This window comes from Dictyostelium discoideum (genome assembly GCF_000004695.1).
Source record: "Dictyostelium discoideum AX4 chromosome 6 chromosome, whole genome shotgun sequence".
Classification (NCBI taxonomy): domain Eukaryota; phylum Evosea; class Eumycetozoa; order Dictyosteliales; family Dictyosteliaceae; genus Dictyostelium; species Dictyostelium discoideum.
This window is the reverse complement of record NC_007092.3, coordinates 2,391,695-2,413,677: the sequence shown is the minus strand read 5'-3', so window position 1 is coordinate 2,413,677 and position 21,983 is coordinate 2,391,695. Positions and strand designations below refer to the sequence as shown.

The 21,983-nt window shown below is 20.1% G+C and overlaps 8 protein-coding genes across 8 annotated transcripts; 3 read left to right on the top strand and 5 right to left on the bottom strand.

The window, feature by feature from the left end:
* Positions 1-596: 596 nt before the first annotated feature.
* DDB_G0293058 (hypothetical protein) lies at positions 597-3,987 on the bottom strand (the record flags this gene model as incomplete). Its single annotated transcript, XM_629295.1, has 4 exons — positions 597-3,149; positions 3,253-3,520; positions 3,601-3,777; positions 3,968-3,987. The coding sequence occupies 4 exons, from the start codon at positions 3,985-3,987 to the stop codon at positions 597-599; spliced, it is 3,018 nt and encodes a 1,005-aa protein (XP_629297.1).
* Positions 3,988-5,344: 1,357 nt separating this feature from the next.
* On the top strand, positions 5,345-7,453 carry DDB_G0293056 (hypothetical protein; the record flags this gene model as incomplete). Its single annotated transcript, XM_629294.1, has 1 exon — positions 5,345-7,453. The coding sequence occupies one exon, from the start codon at positions 5,345-5,347 to the stop codon at positions 7,451-7,453; it is 2,109 nt and encodes a 702-aa protein (XP_629296.1).
* Positions 7,454-7,551: 98 nt separating this feature from the next.
* On the bottom strand, positions 7,552-8,943 carry DDB_G0293054 (hypothetical protein; the record flags this gene model as incomplete). The annotated part of the gene is made up of 1 exon (XM_629293.1): positions 7,552-8,943. One exon carries the CDS (start codon positions 8,941-8,943, stop codon positions 7,552-7,554), a length of 1,392 nt encoding a protein of 463 aa, XP_629295.1.
* An 889-nt stretch (positions 8,944-9,832) lies between these two features.
* Positions 9,833-11,607, bottom strand: eIF3s6 (proteasome component region PCI domain-containing protein; the record flags this gene model as incomplete). The annotated part of the gene is made up of 3 exons (XM_629292.1): positions 9,833-10,223; positions 10,319-11,427; positions 11,530-11,607. The coding sequence occupies 3 exons, from the start codon at positions 11,605-11,607 to the stop codon at positions 9,833-9,835; spliced, it is 1,578 nt and encodes a 525-aa protein (XP_629294.1).
* A 2,076-nt stretch (positions 11,608-13,683) lies between these two features.
* DDB_G0293050 (hypothetical protein) lies at positions 13,684-14,556 on the top strand (the record flags this gene model as incomplete). Its single annotated transcript, XM_629291.1, has 1 exon — positions 13,684-14,556. The coding sequence occupies one exon, from the start codon at positions 13,684-13,686 to the stop codon at positions 14,554-14,556; it is 873 nt and encodes a 290-aa protein (XP_629293.1).
* Positions 14,557-15,365: 809 nt separating this feature from the next.
* DDB_G0293048 (hypothetical protein) lies at positions 15,366-15,656 on the top strand (the record flags this gene model as incomplete). The annotated part of the gene is made up of 1 exon (XM_629290.1): positions 15,366-15,656. One exon carries the CDS (start codon positions 15,366-15,368, stop codon positions 15,654-15,656), a length of 291 nt encoding a protein of 96 aa, XP_629292.1.
* A 352-nt stretch (positions 15,657-16,008) lies between these two features.
* cpnA (phospholipid-binding protein) lies at positions 16,009-17,978 on the bottom strand (the record flags this gene model as incomplete). Its single annotated transcript, XM_629289.1, has 3 exons — positions 16,009-17,158; positions 17,239-17,609; positions 17,697-17,978. 3 exons carry the CDS (start codon positions 17,976-17,978, stop codon positions 16,009-16,011), a joined length of 1,803 nt encoding a protein of 600 aa, XP_629291.1.
* A 268-nt stretch (positions 17,979-18,246) lies between these two features.
* Positions 18,247-21,500, bottom strand: DDB_G0293170 (hypothetical protein; the record flags this gene model as incomplete). The annotated part of the gene is made up of 2 exons (XM_629288.1): positions 18,247-18,268; positions 18,358-21,500. 2 exons carry the CDS (start codon positions 21,498-21,500, stop codon positions 18,247-18,249), a joined length of 3,165 nt encoding a protein of 1,054 aa, XP_629290.1.
* Between the last annotated feature and the right edge of the window lie 483 nt (positions 21,501-21,983).

Here is a 21,983-nt window from a genome sequence, read left to right as displayed (position 1 = left end):
TAAATAATTATATTTACTTTTTATTTTATTAGTTCATTCGAAGACTATAGTTTATTAAAATTTTTTTTTTATTTTATTTTTATATTTTATTTTTTTTATTTTAAATTTTATTTTTAATTTTTTATTATTTTTTTTTTTTTATTTTAAAAAAAACACTAAAACAGGAAATTAACTTAATAGGAAATTCAATAAATTTTTTTTATTTTTTTTATTTTTCATTATCCTTAGATTCAAGATTTTATCAATATTTTAATTTATTTAATTCCTATTTTTAATATTATTTTAATTTTTTTTTTAAAAGAATCTAATTAAAAAAAAAAAAAAAAAAAAAATTATAATTTTTAATTTATTTAATTTTTTTTATTTTAAAACCATTATATTAAAAATTAAAAAAAATAATAAAAAAAAAAAAAAAAAAAAAAAATAAAAAAATAAAAAAAGGATTAATTAAAAAAAAAAAAAAAAATAAAAAAAAAAAAAAAATTAAATCGATACATTTGAAGATTTTGTTGGAATTAATCCGTTTATTTAAAAAAGGATTAATTTAAAAAAAAGAAAAGGAAATATTTATTCCCAAGATTTAAAAATATAATTTATTAAACTTTTTTTTTATTTAAAAAATCAATGAATTTAAAATTTGAAATGGTATTAAAAGGTAAAGTATCAATATTTAACCAATCTATATCTAAAGAGTAACCATATTGATCAGAAAATGAAATCTGATTTAAATTCTTAAAAATTGACATTTTCAATTTAAAAAAATTAAAAATATCAACTACTCTTTGATGAATTTGGTCAACAGAACTATGAAATTTGAATTTAATTATTTCTAAACCAACACAACCTTCAAAATAACCAAATAAAATTTCAATTGAACCATTATATGTTAAAATAAATTCTAAATTTTTAATATTATTACCAATTATTAAATCATTATTATTATTATTATTATTATTTTTATTATCATTTGAAGATAGTATACCAATTTTAAAAGTTTTTGCTAAACTATGATTAATTTTATTTACAAGTATTGAGAATTGATTTAAATTTTTATAAGAAAATAATTCTAAAGTATAATATTGAAAGAAAGTATTTAATTCTAAAGAGAGTGAAAAGATGAAATCAGTATTTATACCATGACCAATTTGAAACCCATCTTGTAAATTTAATTGTAAATTAAAGTTATCACTACCAAGTTCATTTATAGTTTTATTACATTTTTTAGCATCAATAAAACTAGTTTTAATTGAAATATTTTTTAAAGAACCATATTGTTGTTGTTGTTGTTGGTATTGGTGTTGTTGTTGGTATTGGTGTTGTTGTTGTTGTTGGTGTTGTTGTTGTTGTTGTTGGTGTTGTTGTTGTGGTTGTTGTTTTAATTGTTGAAAATTTCTTTTATCAATGATATCATTATTTATAATGCCATAAAGTTCTAATGTTTTCAATGATTTAAAAACACTGAGAATGAAATAATCTGGTCTAAGAATATGATTAACTTTAATTGATAAATTATTTGAAATTATTGGTTCTAATAATGAGTATTTCTTTAATCCTTGTCTTTCTAAACCATAATAATAATAGTAGCAATTGAATGGTATACCAGTTGCACTATAATTTAAAAGATTTGAAACAATCTTAAAGAATTTCTTACAAACTAATGAAATTTTAAATTTTTGAAATAACCATGTATCTTTATCATTTATTACCCAAAATAATATATTATTAATTAAATAATATGGTATAATTGGATTATTATTATTATTATTATTATTATTATTATTATTATTATTATTATTAATATTATTATTACTATTATTAATTTCAGTATTATTATTATTAATATTATTATTTAATGGAGTAATTGATTTATTTAAATAAATTATTGAATTATGACATTGAGTTTTAAAAATTGGTAAAATGAATTGATCAATTGTACCAATATCTAAAATTAATAACAAATAATTTAATTTACTTTGAAAGAATTTGCATTTAATTGGTGAATTTTCAATGGATTTGAATATTTCTTCAATTGACATCTCTAATAATGAATTCTTTTTTAAATGGTTAAATGAATAATTATAAATATTTAAAATGGTTGATTCTTTATCATTATTATTACTATTATTATTATTATTATTATTATTATTATTATTATCATTCTCTTGATTGTTGTTATTAATAATAACTAATTCCTCTTGAATTTTAAATAAATCAATTAATTTTGAAAAATATAATGTATCTGAATACTTTAAATATTTTTTTACATATTTACAAATAAATAACTTTGTTTCATTTTCATTTTCATTTTGATTTTCATTCACATTTTTAAAATTAAAATAATTTAAGTCCAATAATTCAATTATTATTTGAATGGATTTATTAAATTCTACTTTTTGAAATACTTTTACCAATTGTTTAGAGATAGTTTTCTTTAATTCATTATTATTTTCTTTATCATTATTATTATTATTATTATTATTATTATTATTATTATTATTATTATTATTATTATTATTATTATTATTATTATTATTATTATTATTATTATTATTATTATTATTATTATTAGTATTGTTATTATTATTATTATTTGATTCATTTACAGACTCTGATATAATATAGTTTAGTGTATTGTATGTTTTAAAATTGAATATACCATTTTCAAGTAATCTTCTAGCTAAAAAATTACTATTAAATAAATTATGTTGTTGCTGGTAATGTTGTTTTAAAACTTTTAGAAATTCTTCACAATATTTAGTTTGAAGTTTTTTACCACTACATTGTAATATTTTTAATAAGTATTTATTATTATTATTATTATTATTATTATTATTATTATTATTATTATTATTATTATTATTATTATCATCTTGATTATCGATGTTGTTGTTATTATTATCATCTTTTAAAAGTTGAATAAAAAAAGAGATTAAATTTATTTGTTGATCAAATTTTGAAACTTGATAATCAGAATCTTTGTTACTATCGAATAATTGAATTATTGAATGTTTATATTTTCTATAACCATTTATACCAAGTATTTCATAAAATGATAAAACTGAAAATATTAAATCTTTATAGTAATTTCTATTCCTTTCAATGTTTGTTTGAAATTCTATAATATGTTTTATAATATCATCTGATAATCTCTGAATAAATGTGGTGTTAAATATTAATATTAATATTAATTTTATTGTGCACACCTCCCTGTTTATATATATTATATATGTTTATGTTTTATTTATAGCATACATTTTTAATATTATCTAATACTTGAACATTGTTAACAATAAATTTAAAATATTCATTACTGTTCCAAAAAAATGCCCATTGATCATTAGATAAACCATAAAGATAATCATCTACTAGTTTAATTATTATTCGATGTTGTTGATCTTCATTATAATTATATTTTATGTAATTTGGGAATTTTAAAATAATACGTTTTTCATAATCGCAAACTATTTTAGGTATTGATTCTTTGTTGTTACTGTTATTATCTTGGTGCTTGTTAATTATTCTGTGAAATATTTTAATATTAATAAATTTATCATATTTGAAGTAATATATATAAATATTAATAAATAAATGATACCTTACCTGAAAATACTTTCATATTGAACAATTGTTAAAGGTGGTTCAATTATATCGCCATATAGATATAAATATTTCATTAAAAATTCAAAACATTTATTTCCTTCATTTTCGTCTTTGTTTTCTTTTAATAATAAAAATTCAATATATTTATCAATATCAATTTCATTTTCAATATTATTACTATCATTATTATTATTACTATTGCTGCCCATATTTAAATGATAAATTAAAAAAAAATTGAAAAAAATAAAAAAAATAAAAAAAAATTAAATTTAATTTCGTTGGTTGTTTACAAATTTGTGGGGGAAAAAAAAAAAAAAAAAATATCTTTTTATAGATAAAATAAAAAAAAAAAAAAAAAATTATTTACCAGTTAAGATTCATCATCATCTGATTTTTCACTTTTTTTCATTTTTTTTTTTTTTTTTTTTTTTTTACTATTTTTATTCTTTAATTTTGGAATATAATTAAGCTAGAGCTAAAAATAATAAAAAAAGAAAGAAAGGAAAAAATGAAATAAAAATTGTAAAAACAAATGTGGTGGTATTTTGTGGGGGGTAAATATATATATTTGAAAATTTTATTTATTAATTTATTTTTTTTTATTTATTTATTTGTTTTTTTTTTTTTTATTTTATTTATTTTTTTTTTTTTTATTTTTATTTTTATTTTTCTATTAAAAGAAATTATTATTTTTATTTTTCATTTTCATATATTAATGATATAATTTAGAGTTATTTCATCAATATTAATTTTAAAAGACAATAATAAGATATTTTATTCAATCTTGTGTTTTTCTTGGCTCATTACGACTGTTAATAGCTACTCGAGAAACTAAATTTCCTACGTGTATTCTTAATTGTAATCATTTTATTATAAATTCATTTATAATCCCAGCCTATACCTATTTTCATAATTTATTAATAATTCACTCACGGTGTATTTAAATTTATTTTAATTTTAATTTTTATTTATTAATAATTCACTCACAGTGTCCTTTTTTTTTAAAAAAAATAAAAAAAAAATAATAATAATAATCTCTTTACCACACAACTAAAAATAATAGTATCACACCCACACACACACAAATAATTGTAATTATTTAATTACATATTAACAATACACACACACACACACACACAATAAAGCTTAAAATTAACTAAAAAGTGATCTATATAATTTTATATTTATATTTTTATATTTTTTTTGTTATCATATGTAAAAAAATTCATTATCTTGTGGCAGTTTGTTATAATTGGTTTATGAATGTTTATGTTTTAAAAGGTAAAATTTAATTAATTAATTTGTAATTATATAATTGATACATATAAATTTTAAAATTTTCAAAAAAAAACTAATTAAAAAATTAAGTTTTAATTAGAATTTTTAAAAATTAAAAAAAAAAAAAAAAATTTCCTTAAACTCTTTAAAGTTATAAAAATATCAAAAAAAAAAAAAAAAAAAAATTATTATATATATATATATATATACATAAATATTTTATAGATTTTCATTTTATTTTTTCTAGTATAATAGAATACTAATAACAATAATTATTACTAGTAATTAAATAATATCCATATAAAAAAAAAAAAAATTAAAAAAAAAAATAAAATCCTTATTGCTATCATAATTTTATTTTTTTTATTTATTTTTATTTTTCAATTCACATAAAAATATTAAAACTACAATAAATAAAAAATAAAAAATAAAAAATAAATAAAAAAAAAAATAAAAAAAAAAAAAAATGGGTAATCATCATTCAAGTTCAATATCTAGAAAAAGATCAAACTCAACAGTTGTATCATCATCAATATACTCCCCACCACCTACAAGTATAAATAGAACAAGATCAAAATCATTAATATATTCTCAGCCCCCTTTAGGAGATCAATTTGAAATAAATAATAATAATAATAATAATAGTAATAATAATAATAATAATATAAATAATAATAATACAAACAATTCAGTTGGACATCAAAGAAGTAGTGGTAGTGGTGGAAATAGTAATAAAAGTAATAAATCAAATAGTAAATCAAATAATAAATCAAATAAAAAGAATTCATCAACAAAGAATACCAAAACAAATAATAGTTCGAATATTAGTGGTAATAATCAATTTAAATTAGATCTTGATATACCAACATTAAAAATCAATGATGATGAACAACATTATTCAGCACCAAATAGTAGAAACAATACACCAAGAAATTTAACATCACCAAGATCATGCACTTCTTCATCAAATGATGCAACTTCATCAATTTCTTCATCATCACCAAGATCTCCAATAATCGATATTAGAGATATACTATTAAATCAAATAATGTCAATAATTAATAATAATAATAATAATAATAATAATAATAATAATAATAATAATAATAATGATAATAATAATAATGCTAATAGTAATAATGCTAATAATAATAATAATAATAATAATAATAATAATAATAATAATAATTCAATTGAAATTGATTGGAGTTTTAAAAATTTAAATAATAATGATTTAGAATTTATAGAGGAATATAATAATAATAATAATAATAATAATAATTGTGAAGATAATTTAAATAATTTAAATAATATTAAAAAGATAGATTTAAGTCAAAATAATTTAACATCAATACCAAAGATAATTGGTGATTATTCAATAATATCAAATTCAATTGAAGTATTGAATTTATATCAGAATCAAATCAATGATATCAATTGTATTAGTAAATTAAAAAGGATTGAAAAGTTAATATTATCAAAGAATGAAATTACAGATTCAACATTATGTTCAGGTTTAAATGATAAATCCTATTGTCCAATTAATCAATTATTAACTTTAAAATATTTATCATTAGCATCAAATAAATTAAAAAAATCATTCCCAAATTTAAGTGAATTAGTAAATTTAGAGAAATTATCATTGGATAGAAATCAAATGACTGGTGATGATTTAAATATTGACGATGATGGTGATGAAATTGGTAATTTAAATATTGATGGACCACCAAATAGATTACCATGTAATTTAAAATCATTAACAATTTCATTTAATCAATTTTTAAGAATTCCATGGGCTGTATTAAATTGTATAACATTAAGAGAATTAGATATATCAAATAATAGATTAAAAGATGTACCAAAAGAGATTGGACAATTACATTATTTAGAGAATTTAAATTTATCATTCAATTCAATTACAATGATTTCAAACGAGTTGGGTAATTGTAAACAATTGAAATATTTAGATTTACAATCGAATCAATTAACATCGATACCAAATTCAATCGGTTTAAATTGTGTAAATTTAATATCAATAAATTGTTCAAATAATCAATTGGAATCAATACCATTTGAATTTATAAATTTAGTATCATTATCAATTCTATATTTAGATAATAATAAAATTAAATCATTTTCAAATTGGATGGAGGAAGCAAACAGAATTGGTATTCAATCAACTATGAAATCAATATCTGAACTTTATATCAGTGGTAATCAATTGGAATCTTTAGAACCAATTTGTGAAATAATGTTAACTCTACGTACACTATCAGCAAATTTCAATGAATTACAAGAAATACCTTCAAATATATCTCAATTAACAAATTTATGTAGAATTGAATTAAATGAAAATCAAATTATAATCGTACCAAAATCAATTATAGATATGAAATCATTATATGAAATTGATCTTTCAAATAATAAAATAGAACAATTACCAACTGAAATCATTCGTATGAATTGGTTACAAGATATTCAATTAAATAGAAATCCAATTTTACAATTAATTCCAAAACAACTTCAAAGAAAGAATTTAATTGGTTTAAAAGAATATTTAAAAACTTTAAAATAATTAATTGAAAAATAAACTATTTATAATAATAATAATAATAATAATTTTATTTTATTTTTTTTTTTATTTTTTTTTTAATTTTACATTATTTTATTTATTTAAACACCATAATATTTTCTATTATCTTCATCTTTAAATTTAATAATTGGTAATAATAATTTCGGTATTACATTTGTATAATTTTTAGATAATGAAATTGATTTTAATTGATTAAAATAATTTAATAATTCAATTGGTAATAATGTTTGAAAAGATAATCCAAATGCTAATGATTTTAATGATTTTGGTAATGATTGATAATTAAAATCAATTGGATTATATGAATCACCAAAGTTTATTGATTCCAAGTTATTATTATTATTGTTACTACTACTACTACTACTACTACTACTACTACTACTACTACTACTACTACTACTACTACTACTACTACTACTACTACTACTACTACTACTACTACTACTACTACTACTACTACTACTACTACTACTACTACTACTACTATCAATTGTATTATTGAAATAATTTCCTAAATTTAAATGAATGATGGATTTTGGTATTTTAAAAGGTTGTTTAAAATCATGAAATTTTAATTCTTTTATTGAATTTGGTAATAATTGAAATAATGGTAAATTTAAATTAAAATTACCCATATCTAATGATGTTATTGAATTTGGTATAGATCCATTTATTAATGGGAATATATAATCATCTTCATCATTATAATTCTCTTCCTCTTCTTCTTCTTTTTCTTTATTATTATTATTCTTTTCTATTCCTTCATTATCATACTCTTCTTCTTCTTCTTCTTCTTCTTCTTGTTGTTGTTGTTCTTGTTGTTGTTGTTGTTGTTCTCCTTCCTCTTGTTCATTCTTATAATTAATTTCTTTAAAATAAACTTTACCAAATATTAAAGTTTTACAAGTTTTTGGTAATGAATTTGGTAAAAGTGTATGTGAATTTTGATATATTTGAAATTCTATTATTTCAACACCTTCTGGTATTATACCAATATCTATAGATTGTGAGAACTCTGTATCAAATATTAAATGTTTCACTGTATTTGGTATAAATCCACAATATAATTTATTATTTGAATGAATTATTAATTTTTCAATTGAAGATGGTATTATAATACCAAATTCTTCATCTTCATTATTATTATTTTCATTATTATTATTACTATTATTATTATTTTCTGGTTGTTCTATTTGTGATTTTATTAATTTATTAAATAATAATTGATTATCAATTGAATAAGTTTCATGAAATTCTAAATCAGTTATTGTATTATTATTTGTTGTATTACTAAAATAATGTAGTTCTTTTATGTATGTTGGATATTTAAATAATTGTAAAGACTTTTTACAAAACCAATTTGAACCTATACTACAATGCTCATTTACTATATTATATAAATATAAATGGTGAAATATTGTTCTCTTTAGATATAAATTCCTCCAAACTTTAAAGAATAACTCGCCTTCCATTTCAACCTCCTTGGAATATTCTTAATTTTTTATATATTTTAATTTTAATTTTTAGATTTTTTTTTTTTTTTTTTTTTTTTTTATGTTTTTAGTTAAAGCGATAATAAAAACAAAAAAAAAAAATAAAAAAAAAGTTGAAAAATAAAAAAATTAAAAATTTAAAAAAATAAAAAAAAAAAAAATTAGTTTTAACCTTTTTCCGTTTTTGGATAAATACTTACAAGTTTAAAAAAAAAAAAAAAAAAAAAAAAAAAAAAAAAAATTACCTTTTTAATTATAAAAAAAGATTAATAAAAATAATTGTAAACAGAAATAATAAACAACAAATAGCAAAAATTTAATTTTATTTATTTTTAATAAAAGTTGAAAAAAAATTAATGTAATCCATTCTTTTTTTTTAATTTTTTTTTTTTTTTTGTTAAAAATTTTATTTTTAGATTTTGTCCTCTTTTTTTATCTAAAAATAACTTTTATTCCGAATTTGTTTGAAGAAAGAAAATTCATTCATTCATTCATTCCAACAGACTGATTAAAACAAAACAACAACAACAACAAATCAATAAAATAAAATAAAATAATAAAAATTTTAAAACGTTTCTTTAATTATATTTTTAGTTTTTTATTTTTTTTTTTTTATTTTTTTATTTTTTTTTTTTAACTTTTTTTCTTTTTTTATATAAAAATCGATCAACAAATAGTATCATTTGATATTATATATCTATATCGTTATCTCTATCTATATTAATATTAAATGAATGAATGAATAAATGTGAAAGTGATGGGTGCGGATGTGGGTGCGGATGTGGGTGCGGAGTGTGCGGCGTGATTTTATTATTTCAGATGATGGTGGATGGATGAGTGTGTGTTATTAAAATTTTAATAATAAAATTTAAGCGGAAGTTGGAGTTGCAGTTGTAGTAGTTGTTGTTGTTGCTGCTGCTGCAGTTGTTGTTGTTGTTGTTGTTTCATTTGATTCATTAGATTGTTGGTTTTGTTGATTTTGTTGATTTCTATTTTGACCACGTTGATTCTTACGGTTATCACCACCTTTTCTATTTTGTTGACTTCTAGATTCATTGATACCTACGACCATTTCGATACCACGATTAAATAATGCTTTTGTCTTATCCATAACTTGACGATAGGAATTATGTTGAGTAAACATTTTAATTTGATTATTTGCTGAATCAATCTTTGCAGAGAATCTAGTATTTCTAATTGCTTCAACGATCCATTTCTCTGATGATTCTGGATCAATTCTTAAATTTTTGCATAACATACTATTGGTTTTTTTTAAAAAAAAAAAAAAAATATATATTAATATATATATAAATAGTAATTTTAAATATATATTTAATAATAATATAAAACTTACTCAATATCAATTGATTCTAAAATATTACAATAAGTTTCAAAGACACAAACACGAGCATTTTCCATGAATTCATCGACACAGGTATTGAGGAAGAAATCATTTTTCAAAACTTTTTCACAGAGAATGAGTTGAGCTTGAGCATCTTCAAAGTTGAATTTGACAAAGAGACTAGAGATGAATTGAGTGATTGGATCACGATAGACGTAAGCTTCTTGTTCGACGACACGTACGAGTGCATTTAAAATACGTTGGAAAACATTTGATTGTTGTTTCTTTTTATTGACAATGATGGCAACGGCGAGATAACGAAGAATGTGTGGACAAGTGGTTTGAATGGCATTTAAATATTTATCCTCCAAGAGTAAATCAACCAATGATGAACGTGATTCTGGGTTGTAAAAGTAGACAAAGAGTGCACGATGAATTAACCATGCTCTTTGACCCAATTGTTCAACTGGTGTACCATTGGAATCGATTTGATCTTGTAATGGTGAAATGTCACCAACTGCTTGACCCCAATTCAATGAGAGGATATCTGATTCGAGGATACCCCATAATGCTGATAATCTCTTGTCTTTATTTTGATGGGTTGGTGATAATTGAAGGAAAATCTCTAAATGTTCTCTTGCTGATCCATATTGTCCAATCTCAAATAATAATTTTGAAAATCTATATATACTATCTAAAATTTCTGGTGTAATTTTCTCTAATAATTGTGAAAATGGAATAACTGTAATTGGTGTAATAGTTGTTGTTGTTGTAGTAGTGGTGGTGGTTGGTGCTGTAGTGGTGGTGGTAGTTGTTTCATCTGTAGTAGTTGGTGTAGTTTTATCTGTATCTTTTTCTTTTTGTTGTTCTTTTTGTTGTTCTTTTAATTCTTTTTGTTGTTCTTTTTGTTGTTTCTTTGATTCAATATATTGAGTTACAAATGAACATTGTTCCTTTAATTTATTAAGTTCTCCAACCAATTCTTGTTTTTTGGCTTGGAGTGGTGCTGTATCTCTACCAATTGATTCATAAGCATTGATTGCATAATCACAACAACCAGTTTGTGATAAAATATCTGCCATTGCTTTATTAATTTCATTCTCTTGATATTGTTGAGTATCCTAAATATAAAAAATAAAAAAAAATAAAGATAAAGATTATTATTATTATTATTATTATGTGTTTTTTTTTTTAAATTTTTATTTTTATTTATTGATCTTTACTTTGAGATAGTTAATTAATGGAAGCATCATATGTGCATCTAAGAATGAACATATTTGTTTGGTTAAATCGTATTCCATTTTATGGTTTGGCTAAATATTTTTGAATAAATAGTATGGGAATATCAATACGATAATTAAAAAAAAAAAAAAAAAAAAAAAAAAATTGAAAAAAAAAAATGAAAAATAAAAAAAAATTGAAAAAAAAAAAAAAAATAAAAAAAGAAAAAATTGAAAAAAAAAAAAAAATTTTGATTGAAGTACAAAATTTTTTCACGTTTTTTTTTATGACTTTTATAATATATATTATATTTTATTTTATTTTATCTTTATTTTTAAATCATTGCTTAAATGGTTTTGGAAAGAAACACTCAACAAAAATTGGGTTATAATTTTATAAAAATAAAAATAAATATTTTTAGTTTCCAAAAAAAAGGTTTTTTATTTTTTTTTTTTTTCTATTTATTTATTTTATTTTTCACAAAATATAAATTTAATTTTATGTTTTGCACAAAATATAAATTTAATTTTATGTTTTTCACAAAATATAAATTTAATTTTAAAAATAAAAAATTAGAAAAAATTTTCTATTTTTAATTACATCATTTTTTTTTTTTTAGAAAATTTTTACATTATTATATACATCTGGATGAGTTGCACTTGAGGATCTTTTCCATTCATCGCCAAGTATATTATGGAGTAATACATTTGACCAGATCTAAGCTTACAACCCCAACCACAATCATTATCATTGACCCCCCAAAAAAAAATTAATATTAATTTTAAAAATAATAAAAAAAAAAAAAAAAGTAAAAGAAAAAAAATAAAATAAAAAATATGAACAAAAAAAAAAAAAAAAAAAAAAAAAAAAGAGAGAAAATAATAAATTAACCTACGGAGGTTTATTGATTGGATATTTTTTTTTTTTTTATTGACCCATTGCCTATAAAAAAAATAAAAAAAATCTGGAAATGATTGATTAAAAAAAAAAATAAAAAAAAATAAAAAAAAAAATAAAAAAAAAAAAAATAAAAAATAAAAAATACCCCAATAAAAAAAAAAAAAACCAAAAAAAAAAAAAGATCAGTTTCTTTAGAAAAAAAAAAAGAGAGAGAGAGGTAGGTTTGTATTTAAAAAAATTTAATTTTTTTTTTTAATTTTTTAATTTTTTAATTTTAAAATTTTTTATTTTTTATTTTTATCACCACTAACACACAAACTTCTAATAATATCCACACACCATGCTGCCATAATATATGATATATATCATTTTATTTTATTGGATGGTTTTTATTAAAATATGAGATCAAGAAAAAAAATCAAGATCAACCAAAAATAAGTTATTAATATTAATAACACCTACAACTTTTTTTTTTTTTTAATTTTTTTTTTATTCATTTTTTTTTTTTTTTTTTTTTTTTTTTTTTTTTTTTTTTTTTTTTTTTTTGTTTTTAAATTTTTTTTTTTTTTTTTTTGTTTTTTAAATAACAATACACAACCACATACACACACAACATTACCATTTATTTATTTATTATTATTATTATTATTGTTATTTGTTTATTTTATTTTATATATATATAAATATTTTATTTTTATTTAAATTTGTTGTACATTATATATCGCCCATTAAATTATTTTATATTTTTAAATCCATACAATCCTTTTTTTCTTTTTTTTTTTTTTTTTTATATTTAAACAAATAAAAAAAATTTTAACACCGGAAAAAATACTTAAATAGGTAATAAAAACTCTTTTATAAGCACCTACACACTTATCATAATTAACATATCAAAAATCATTTTTTTACCCCCCCCATTAAAATAAAATTACCATATTAAAAAAAAAAAAAAAAAAAAAAAAAAAAAAAAAAAAAAAAAAAAAAAAAAAAAATATATATAAAAAAAAAATTCAATATATATTAAAAAAAAAAAAAAAAAAAAATAGCGATATATATATATATATAAAAAAAAAAAGATATTTATATAGTATTCTTTTTCCTTTTTATTTCAATATTTCGAAATTACTTTTACCATATTAATTTTCAAATTTTAAATTGTATTTTTTTTATATAAAAAAAAGAAAATAAAAAAAAAACTTTCCAAACATTAAACTATAAAATAAAATATTCGACCCTTGTACATAAATAAATAAAGAATGAGATTTAATCCACTTTCAAGAAAAAGAACAAATTCAGTACCTTCATCATCTAATAATAATAATAATAATAATAATAATAATAATAATAATAATTATAATCCATCAAATGAAAGTATACAAGATGAAGAAGAAGCATGCTCACAAGATGGAATTGGTGGTAATGGTAGTAGAAAGAATAGTATTGTAAATATAAGTAATGAAAATGATTTAATGACTGTTGAAGAATTTATATTAGGTTTAAATCAAATTGAAGCAGAGAATGAAAATGGAGTTGGTGTATCGTATGGTGGTAGTAGTAGTAGTAATATTGGTGGTGGTAGAAGAAGAAATACTACATGCAGTGCAAGTGGTAGTGGTAGAATAAATAGAACAATTGTTGAAGATGATACAATTGAAAATGAAAATCATTTAATGACAGTCGAAGAATTTATATTAAGTTGTAGAGAACCAAGTAATAGAAATAGTCGTAGTAATAGTATTAGAATTGAAGGTGAGGATGAGGACGATGTTGAATCACCAATATCTTTAGCATCTTTATCTTTACAAAGAAAGAAAAAGAATTCTTCCTCTTCTTCCTCTTCACCAATGTCATCTTCACCACGTAATCATCATCATATAAATAATAATTTTAATAATAATAATAATAACAATAACAATAATAATAATGTAAATCAACAATACTATGCTGATCAAAACATAGAACAACAAGAAGAAGAGGAGGATGAAGATAATGAAGATCTTTTAACAGTTGAAGAATTTATAAAAGTTTCAGAGAAAAGAGATAATTCAAATGATATGTTAACAATTGAAGAGTTTATAATTCAATCAAATGGTGGAAGGGCTTACCATCGTTCTAATTTGATTTATTAAAATTTTTTTTTTTTTTTTTTAAAAATAAAAAAAAAAAAAAACTACCATTTTGTAATATTAAATAAATAAACTAAATCCCAATTATTCTTTAAAAAATTAAAAATTTATGCAATAGTAAAAATAATTTTCTAAACACATTTTTTTATTTTTCTTTTAATTAAAACCTCATTTGATGTTTTAAAGTAGGTTTTTTAAATACCACCAAGAATATTGGAGAGGGGAAAAAAAAAAAAAATAAGATAAGGAAAAAAAAAATTTTATTGCAGAAATCTTGGGAATCTTAAATATCATAAAAAAAAAAATGGAGTCTTTAAATATTTTAAAAAACTAATTTTCAAATAAACCTGGTATCATTTAGAAACTTTTTATTTGAATCAAAAATTATTTTTTATTTTTATTTTTTTTATTTTTTTTTATTTTTTATATTATTCAAAAAAATAAAAATAAAAATAAAAATAAAATAAAAAAAAAAATAAAAAAAAAAAATAAATTAAAATTTAATTAAATTTAATTAAAAAAAAAATAATTTTTTTCATAGTATGTGTACACTACTTGATTTGTAAAAATTTAGAAAAAAAATATAAAAAAAATAAAACACTTTCAAAAAAAAAAAAAAAAAAAATTATTATTTAAACAAAAATTATTTAAACAAAAATTATTTAAACAAAAATTATTTAAACAAAAATTATTTAAACAAAAATTATTTATAAATAATAAAAATAAAATAATAGTAATAATAAATAAACAATTATTTTTTAGCAAAGAAAAGAAATTAAGACACTTAAAGAAAAAAAAAAAAAAAAAAAAAAATGTCAGATACACTTTTAGACCTTGACTTTGAAACAACAGCACAAAATCCAAATTCCAATGAAATTCTACCTTTGGGAACAGAAGCATTAATAATTTATAATTCACCAAGTGGAGAAAAAAGATCCACCAAAAATCAAACAAAAGAAAATACTAAAAATGACACTGGTTCTCTCTTTGACGATTTAGGTATTAAAGATCATACAGCTAACCAACAAACAAATGAAAATTCAAAACCTTTATCTGATTCTGAAATTTTAAAAAAGTTTTCTTCTCCACCTCATCCAAAATAAAATAAAAACAAAAAAAAAAAAAAAACAAAAAAAAAAAAAATAATTAGTATTAAAAAATAATTAGTATTAATAAAATAAAATAAAATAAAACTTGTATACAGAAAATTAAATAAATTAAATAAATAAAAATAAAAATAAAATAAATTATAAAATAAAAAAAAAAAAAAAGATAATTAAAAAAAAATATATATGAAAATTAATAATTAAAATAATTTAAATAGATTCTTGGATATATTTTTTTTTAGTAAAATATTTTAATATAGAAATTTAAATAGAATCCCCACTTTTGAAAAAAAAAAAAAATTGTTTAGTAAAATTTTAATTATTTTATTTTATTTTTTTTAAATGTTTATTAATTCTTTTCTAATGATACATTTGATACACCTTTTGTAATATCAACAACAGAACCTTTATTAAGGTCAATACCAGCGCCACCAGATGGTGAAGGACTACTTTCAGTTTTTGTAAGATTTAAACCAACGTTGGAACCTTTATTAAGGTCAATGCCAGTGGATGGCGAGGTAGCAGTGGTGGTTGTGGTTGGATTATCATATTGTGGAGGAGCACCAATTATAACAGGTGGTGGTGGTGGTGGTGGATTTGGTCTAAATTTATATTTCTTCATAAAGGAAAGGAATTGAGTTGGAATTTCTCTAAGTACTTCAGCAGCCAATTCATTTGGTCTATTTAAATAATCTCTCATTGCAACGAATTGAACGATATCTCTTTCAGCTCTAACACCACCACTTTGAAGAGCGGCATCATCACCATCTAAAATATTCATATTTGTGAAATTAGCATTACCAACACCAACGATAATAATGGATAATGGTAAACCACTACTTTTAACGATGGCATCGATTGTATTATCTGCATCTAAAATCTCACCATCAGTGATAATCATCAAGATTGTATATTTTTGATTTGATTGGCTTTGGCCTTGAGAAGCGTAACGAGCGGCCATATTAATGAGTGGGGCGAAATAGGTTGGACCATGTAATTGAATCTTTGAAATGTTATCATAGTAGCAATCCAATACACCATTCACACCACAACATAATGTATTTGAAGCATTCAATGTCATTGGGAAACAATGTGAAACCTCGCTTTGACCTGGCATAATACCACCAAAGCCATAGACCGGAATCAATGGTGTAGTGGTATATGGTACAATAACATTACCAACTGAACAAATTGCATTGGCATATTGATTCAAACCTTGAGCATTCTTATAGTGAAGAGAATTTGGATCATTTGAATCACCATTACTTGCAGTACAATCAATACCAACTATTAAATTCATTTGACAACCACCCATAATATACTCTAAAAAGTTATATTCTCTCTCAATTACTGCATCTGATACTGATACAGTTCCAGAATTTTTATATCCACTCTTTTTCTCTTGTTTATGTGAATTAATTACATTAAATGCTTGATTTGGTTGTAACAATTCTTGAGCATTTGTATGAAATTCACCAATATAATCATGTTTACCAATTCTATTAATAAATAATAAAATTAATTAATATTAATTAAAATATGAAAAATAAATTTAAAATAATAATAATAATAAACTAACCTATCCCAATCATAAAATTCAAATTTAATTTCTCTTTGCATATCACCACCACATAATTCTTCAAGTTTCATTTCAATGCCAGAGAATACTGGATTTAAAGTACCCTTTTGAACTTGTGATTCATAGATTTTAACAAATGTATTGGTTGATGGTACTTTTCTTGAAATGATAAGATATGGATCACAACCAGCTCCAAATAAATCTTTTTTATCAAATTTCTTACCAATAAGATTGAATTTAATTGTTTGTAAAGTATTTTTAATTTCTTCTGCAATAACTGTCATTGACCCTGCATGTTTACCACTTTTAGTTAATAATTGTAAACAAACAGTTTGACCTGGTTTTGATAAAATTGATGTTAATGTACAACTCTATATATAAAAAAAAAAAAAAAAAAAAAAGATTTAAAATTAATATAAATTGGATTTAAATATATATTTATTTTTTTTAAAACTTACAGCATCACCAATAAAATCTTCATCATTTTTATCAACATCATGAATTTCAAATTTAAGAACTTGAATCTCTTCAAAACGATAATCAATAACAATTGGAGTTTTAAATTCTGGATTTAATTGATTTTGAATTGTTTCAGTTTTTCCAATTAAACGAAATTGACCAGCACGATCTTTTTCATAAACTGAAGCTCTTGGATCACTTTTACTTAATGTATCTTTATCCAAGATTTTATGACATTTAATTCTTAATTCTACTTTTGATGTTGGTGGTTTTAAATTCATCTTTTTTTTTTAATAGTTTGGTGAATGAAAAAAAAAAAAAAAAAACAAAAAGGTTATTTTGGTCACAAAACAATCAATTTTTTTCAAAAAAAAAAAAAAAAAAAATAAAAAAAAAATAAAAAAAAAATAAAAACAGTTTTGATTAAAAAAAGTCAGAATTAATCGACGTTTTTCAAATAATTTCTTAAAAATTCTGAATTTCTTTAAATATCTTTAACACTCTGGTTCATTTATTTATTTATTATTTTAATATTGTAAATTATTTATTTTATAATTCAGAGAATAGTTTTCTAAATAAAAAAAAAGAAAAATTAAGTATTAATAAAAAACAATTTTTAAATAGGTTTTTTTTTTTTTTTTTTTTTTTTTTTAAACTTACTTTAAATCATTATCAAATATTAAATTTAAATTTAATTGTTTAAAATATTTTTCAAATTGAGATTGATCATTTTTAATATTTTTATAATACCAAGATAAACGAAGTAATGGTAAATGATTGTAATAGGAAGAGGTATCTGGAGAGATTGATAAAAGTTTTTCATAGAGTTGAACAGCTTTATTGAAATCTACAGATTCATAATTTTGAGCGTATTGTGCTAAGAATTGTGTTGAACCAAGTTTATATTCTTTATCTTTTATTTGTGACATTTGAGTACGAATTAATAGGATTTCATTAACTGATGGTAATTTACCAGATTTATCATTTTTTAAAGCGTAAAGTTTTAAATTTACCAATGATAATAAACCTTCATTCCAAATCTTTTTAAAATTTTTACAATTTTTATAAATATAATTCAAAGCATTCACCGATTGATCATTGTCTTGTAAATCGAAATAAACCGCTGATAGCCAAATATAATCTTGACAATATAGTTCATTTATAATTCTTTTATCCCTTTCAATGGATTTTTTACTCAACATTGTATCATTGACACGTGATAATGAGTCTAAAGACTCTTTTAATAATTGAAGAGCTAATTTTTTGTCGCCTTGATTGCTGTGGATTAAAGCAGCCTTATGGAAATGCATTGCTGAATTTACAGGTTGTAGTTCTTTTTCATAATTTGCCCAATCAGATAAGAGTATTGGATTGTCTGGGTCTGAATTTAATAAGAATGTCATAATTTCATTAATTGCCTCCAATGATCTAACTTGTGTGTAACGACAATTCATTGATTTATTTAAATATGGTTTAGCTTCATTATAATCGCCATTCTTATTAATTAATGTTAATGCATAGAAATAATCAACATCACAATAGTCTGGTAAAATCTCTTTTGCTCTATTAAAATGGTTTATTGATTTATCCCATTCTTTAGTTCTTCTATAAAGAATACCAACATTATATTGAACTTTTGCACTATTTGGACAAACTTTTAATGCACTCAAAAATAATGATTCTTCATTTTTCCAATCTTCATTTCTTTTCCATGTTTTTATTGAATAAAAACTTGTTAATAAAATTATAATTAAAATTAATAAAATTAAATAAATTTTATAAATTTTTGATTCTTTTAAATTATTATTATTTTTAATATTAGTTGATAATGATGATGAAGAAGATGAAGAATGAGATTGTGAAGAAGAAGAAGAAGAAGAAGAAGAAGAAGAAGAAGAAGAAGAAGAAGAAGAAGATGATGATGATGAAGAAGTTAAAATTTTATTTGTTCTTTTTTTAGTTGTACCAATTGTATTTGATTCAGTTTTAGTTGAAATTATTTCAGATTTATTATTATCATTATTATTATTTTTAATACTATTATTTTTATTATTATTTTTATTATTATTTTTATTTGATAAATAAATTAAAGGTAATGTTAAAAATCTTGAAAGTAATAAACAATATGCAATTGAAGGGATATAAAGTAAACGTTCACCAATTGCTGTACCAACATAAAAGAAAATATTACTTGATGGTAAAAATGAAATTATACCAAATAAAATACACCATAAAATTGAATTATAATATTCTGGTTTATTATTATTATTTTTATTATTTTTATTATTTTCATTATTTTCATTATTATTATCTTCTTCATCATCATCATCAGAGTTTTTATTATTATTATTATTATTATTATTATTATATCTTTTTTGTTTTTTACTTTTAATTATTAAATTCTTTAAAGAAATTAAAGATTTGAAAATGATTGTAAAGAATTGAATTTTTAAGAAATAATAAATTAAAGTGAATAAAATGATTGAATAAGATAAAATTGATAAGATATTTAAAGGATTTGAAATATCTTTAATTAATGGAATACAATTAAAACTCCAATCAGCTGATAAATTCATTGGATAAATTAATAACCATAGATATCTAGAATGTAAATTCATTAATGATAAAATTCTAGTGAGTAAAATTGGTTCTCTTGCAATTGGATTCTCCAACATTCTAAAATTATCTAAAACCATATTAACTGTAATTAATTTTCTAATATATATGAAAATAAAACCAACAATTGAAATTATAATAGTTCTAATTAAAAACATTAATGAAAGTGGTGAAGAGGATGATGATTTTCTAGAATTTTGTTGTTGTTGTTTTTTAAAATTTGGATATTGTACTAAAAGGAAATCAGTAATTGGTAAAATGAAAACTAAACAAAATCCAGTCTCTTTTGATAAAGTTGAAAAGATTAAACTAAAAATTGAAATGAAAAAATAACCCCAATGAGTTGAATTAACATTACAACATTTTAAAAATGATAATAATGATATCATTAAAAAGACTGTACATAATAATTCTGCTCTACCAACAATACCACTTACTGCTTCAGTATGAATTGGATGTAATGAAAAAAATAATGATGTTAAAAAGCAACAAAATTCATCAACACCTAATAATTTTAATAAATATGATGTCTTTTTCTCATTTTCTTCTTTTCCTTTTTTTCCCTCTTCTTCTTTTTCTTCTTCATTTTCATTATTAATTGGTTTAAAAATTAATAATGAAATGAAAAATATATAAACTGAAACTATACTATGTAAAAAAACATTTGTAAGATGAAATGATTCAGAATCTAATTTATAACCTGATGTTATGAAATTGAATCTAAATGATAGGGTTGTTAATGGTCTATAAGATTTATGTGAATCTGTTTTTGTGATATCCTGTCCCCAAAAATCGTGTGATAATAATTTGCTAAAATATTGGTATGCAATTGAAATTTTTTTCATTGGAATGATTTCATCTTGTTCATATTCTTGATAAACTCCCTCGGTTTTATCTTTAAAGATTTCATCATCTCTCATACTATCCATAGTATTTGGTATTCCAATAGTTGATGAATCAGTACCTGAGTGTTCATCATTATATCCAACTACATCCTTATTATTAACAATTGCAAATTGATCATCAAAACAAAATTCACCTTCTAAAGAATTTGAATATACAATTAATGATATTAAAAATATCAATAATCCATACATTAATATTCTTATGAATACTAATTTCTTTTGTTTCTTAATTAAAAAATTATTATTATTATTATTTTTATTATTATTATTATTATTATTCATTTTTCATAGTTTTTTTGTTTGGCCAAAAAAAAAAAAAAAAAACAAATCATTTTTTAATCAAAAAAAAAAAAAAAGTTTTTTTTTTTATTTTCAACACTCCCCCAATGTTTTTTTAAAACACTGTTTTTTTCATATTTTTCTGTAAATGTATTAATAAATTAATATTCGCAAATTTATTTATTAAAAAAAAAAAAAAAAAAAAAAAAAATCCACCAAGTTTAAAATTTAATAGTAATTAAAAATATCAAATTATAGTAATTCAAATTTACAGATTATTAATTGCACACATTATCGGCTTTATTGAATGGGTTAATGTCTACACCTGAGATAAATACTCATTTAAGGTTAATATATATATAGATAGATAACTATCAAAATAAATTTTAAAAACTATTATATTTTTTATTTATTTTTTTTTTTTCGAATCTACAAAAAAATAATAATAATTAAAAAAAGAAAAAAAGAAAAATATAGAGCATTTTT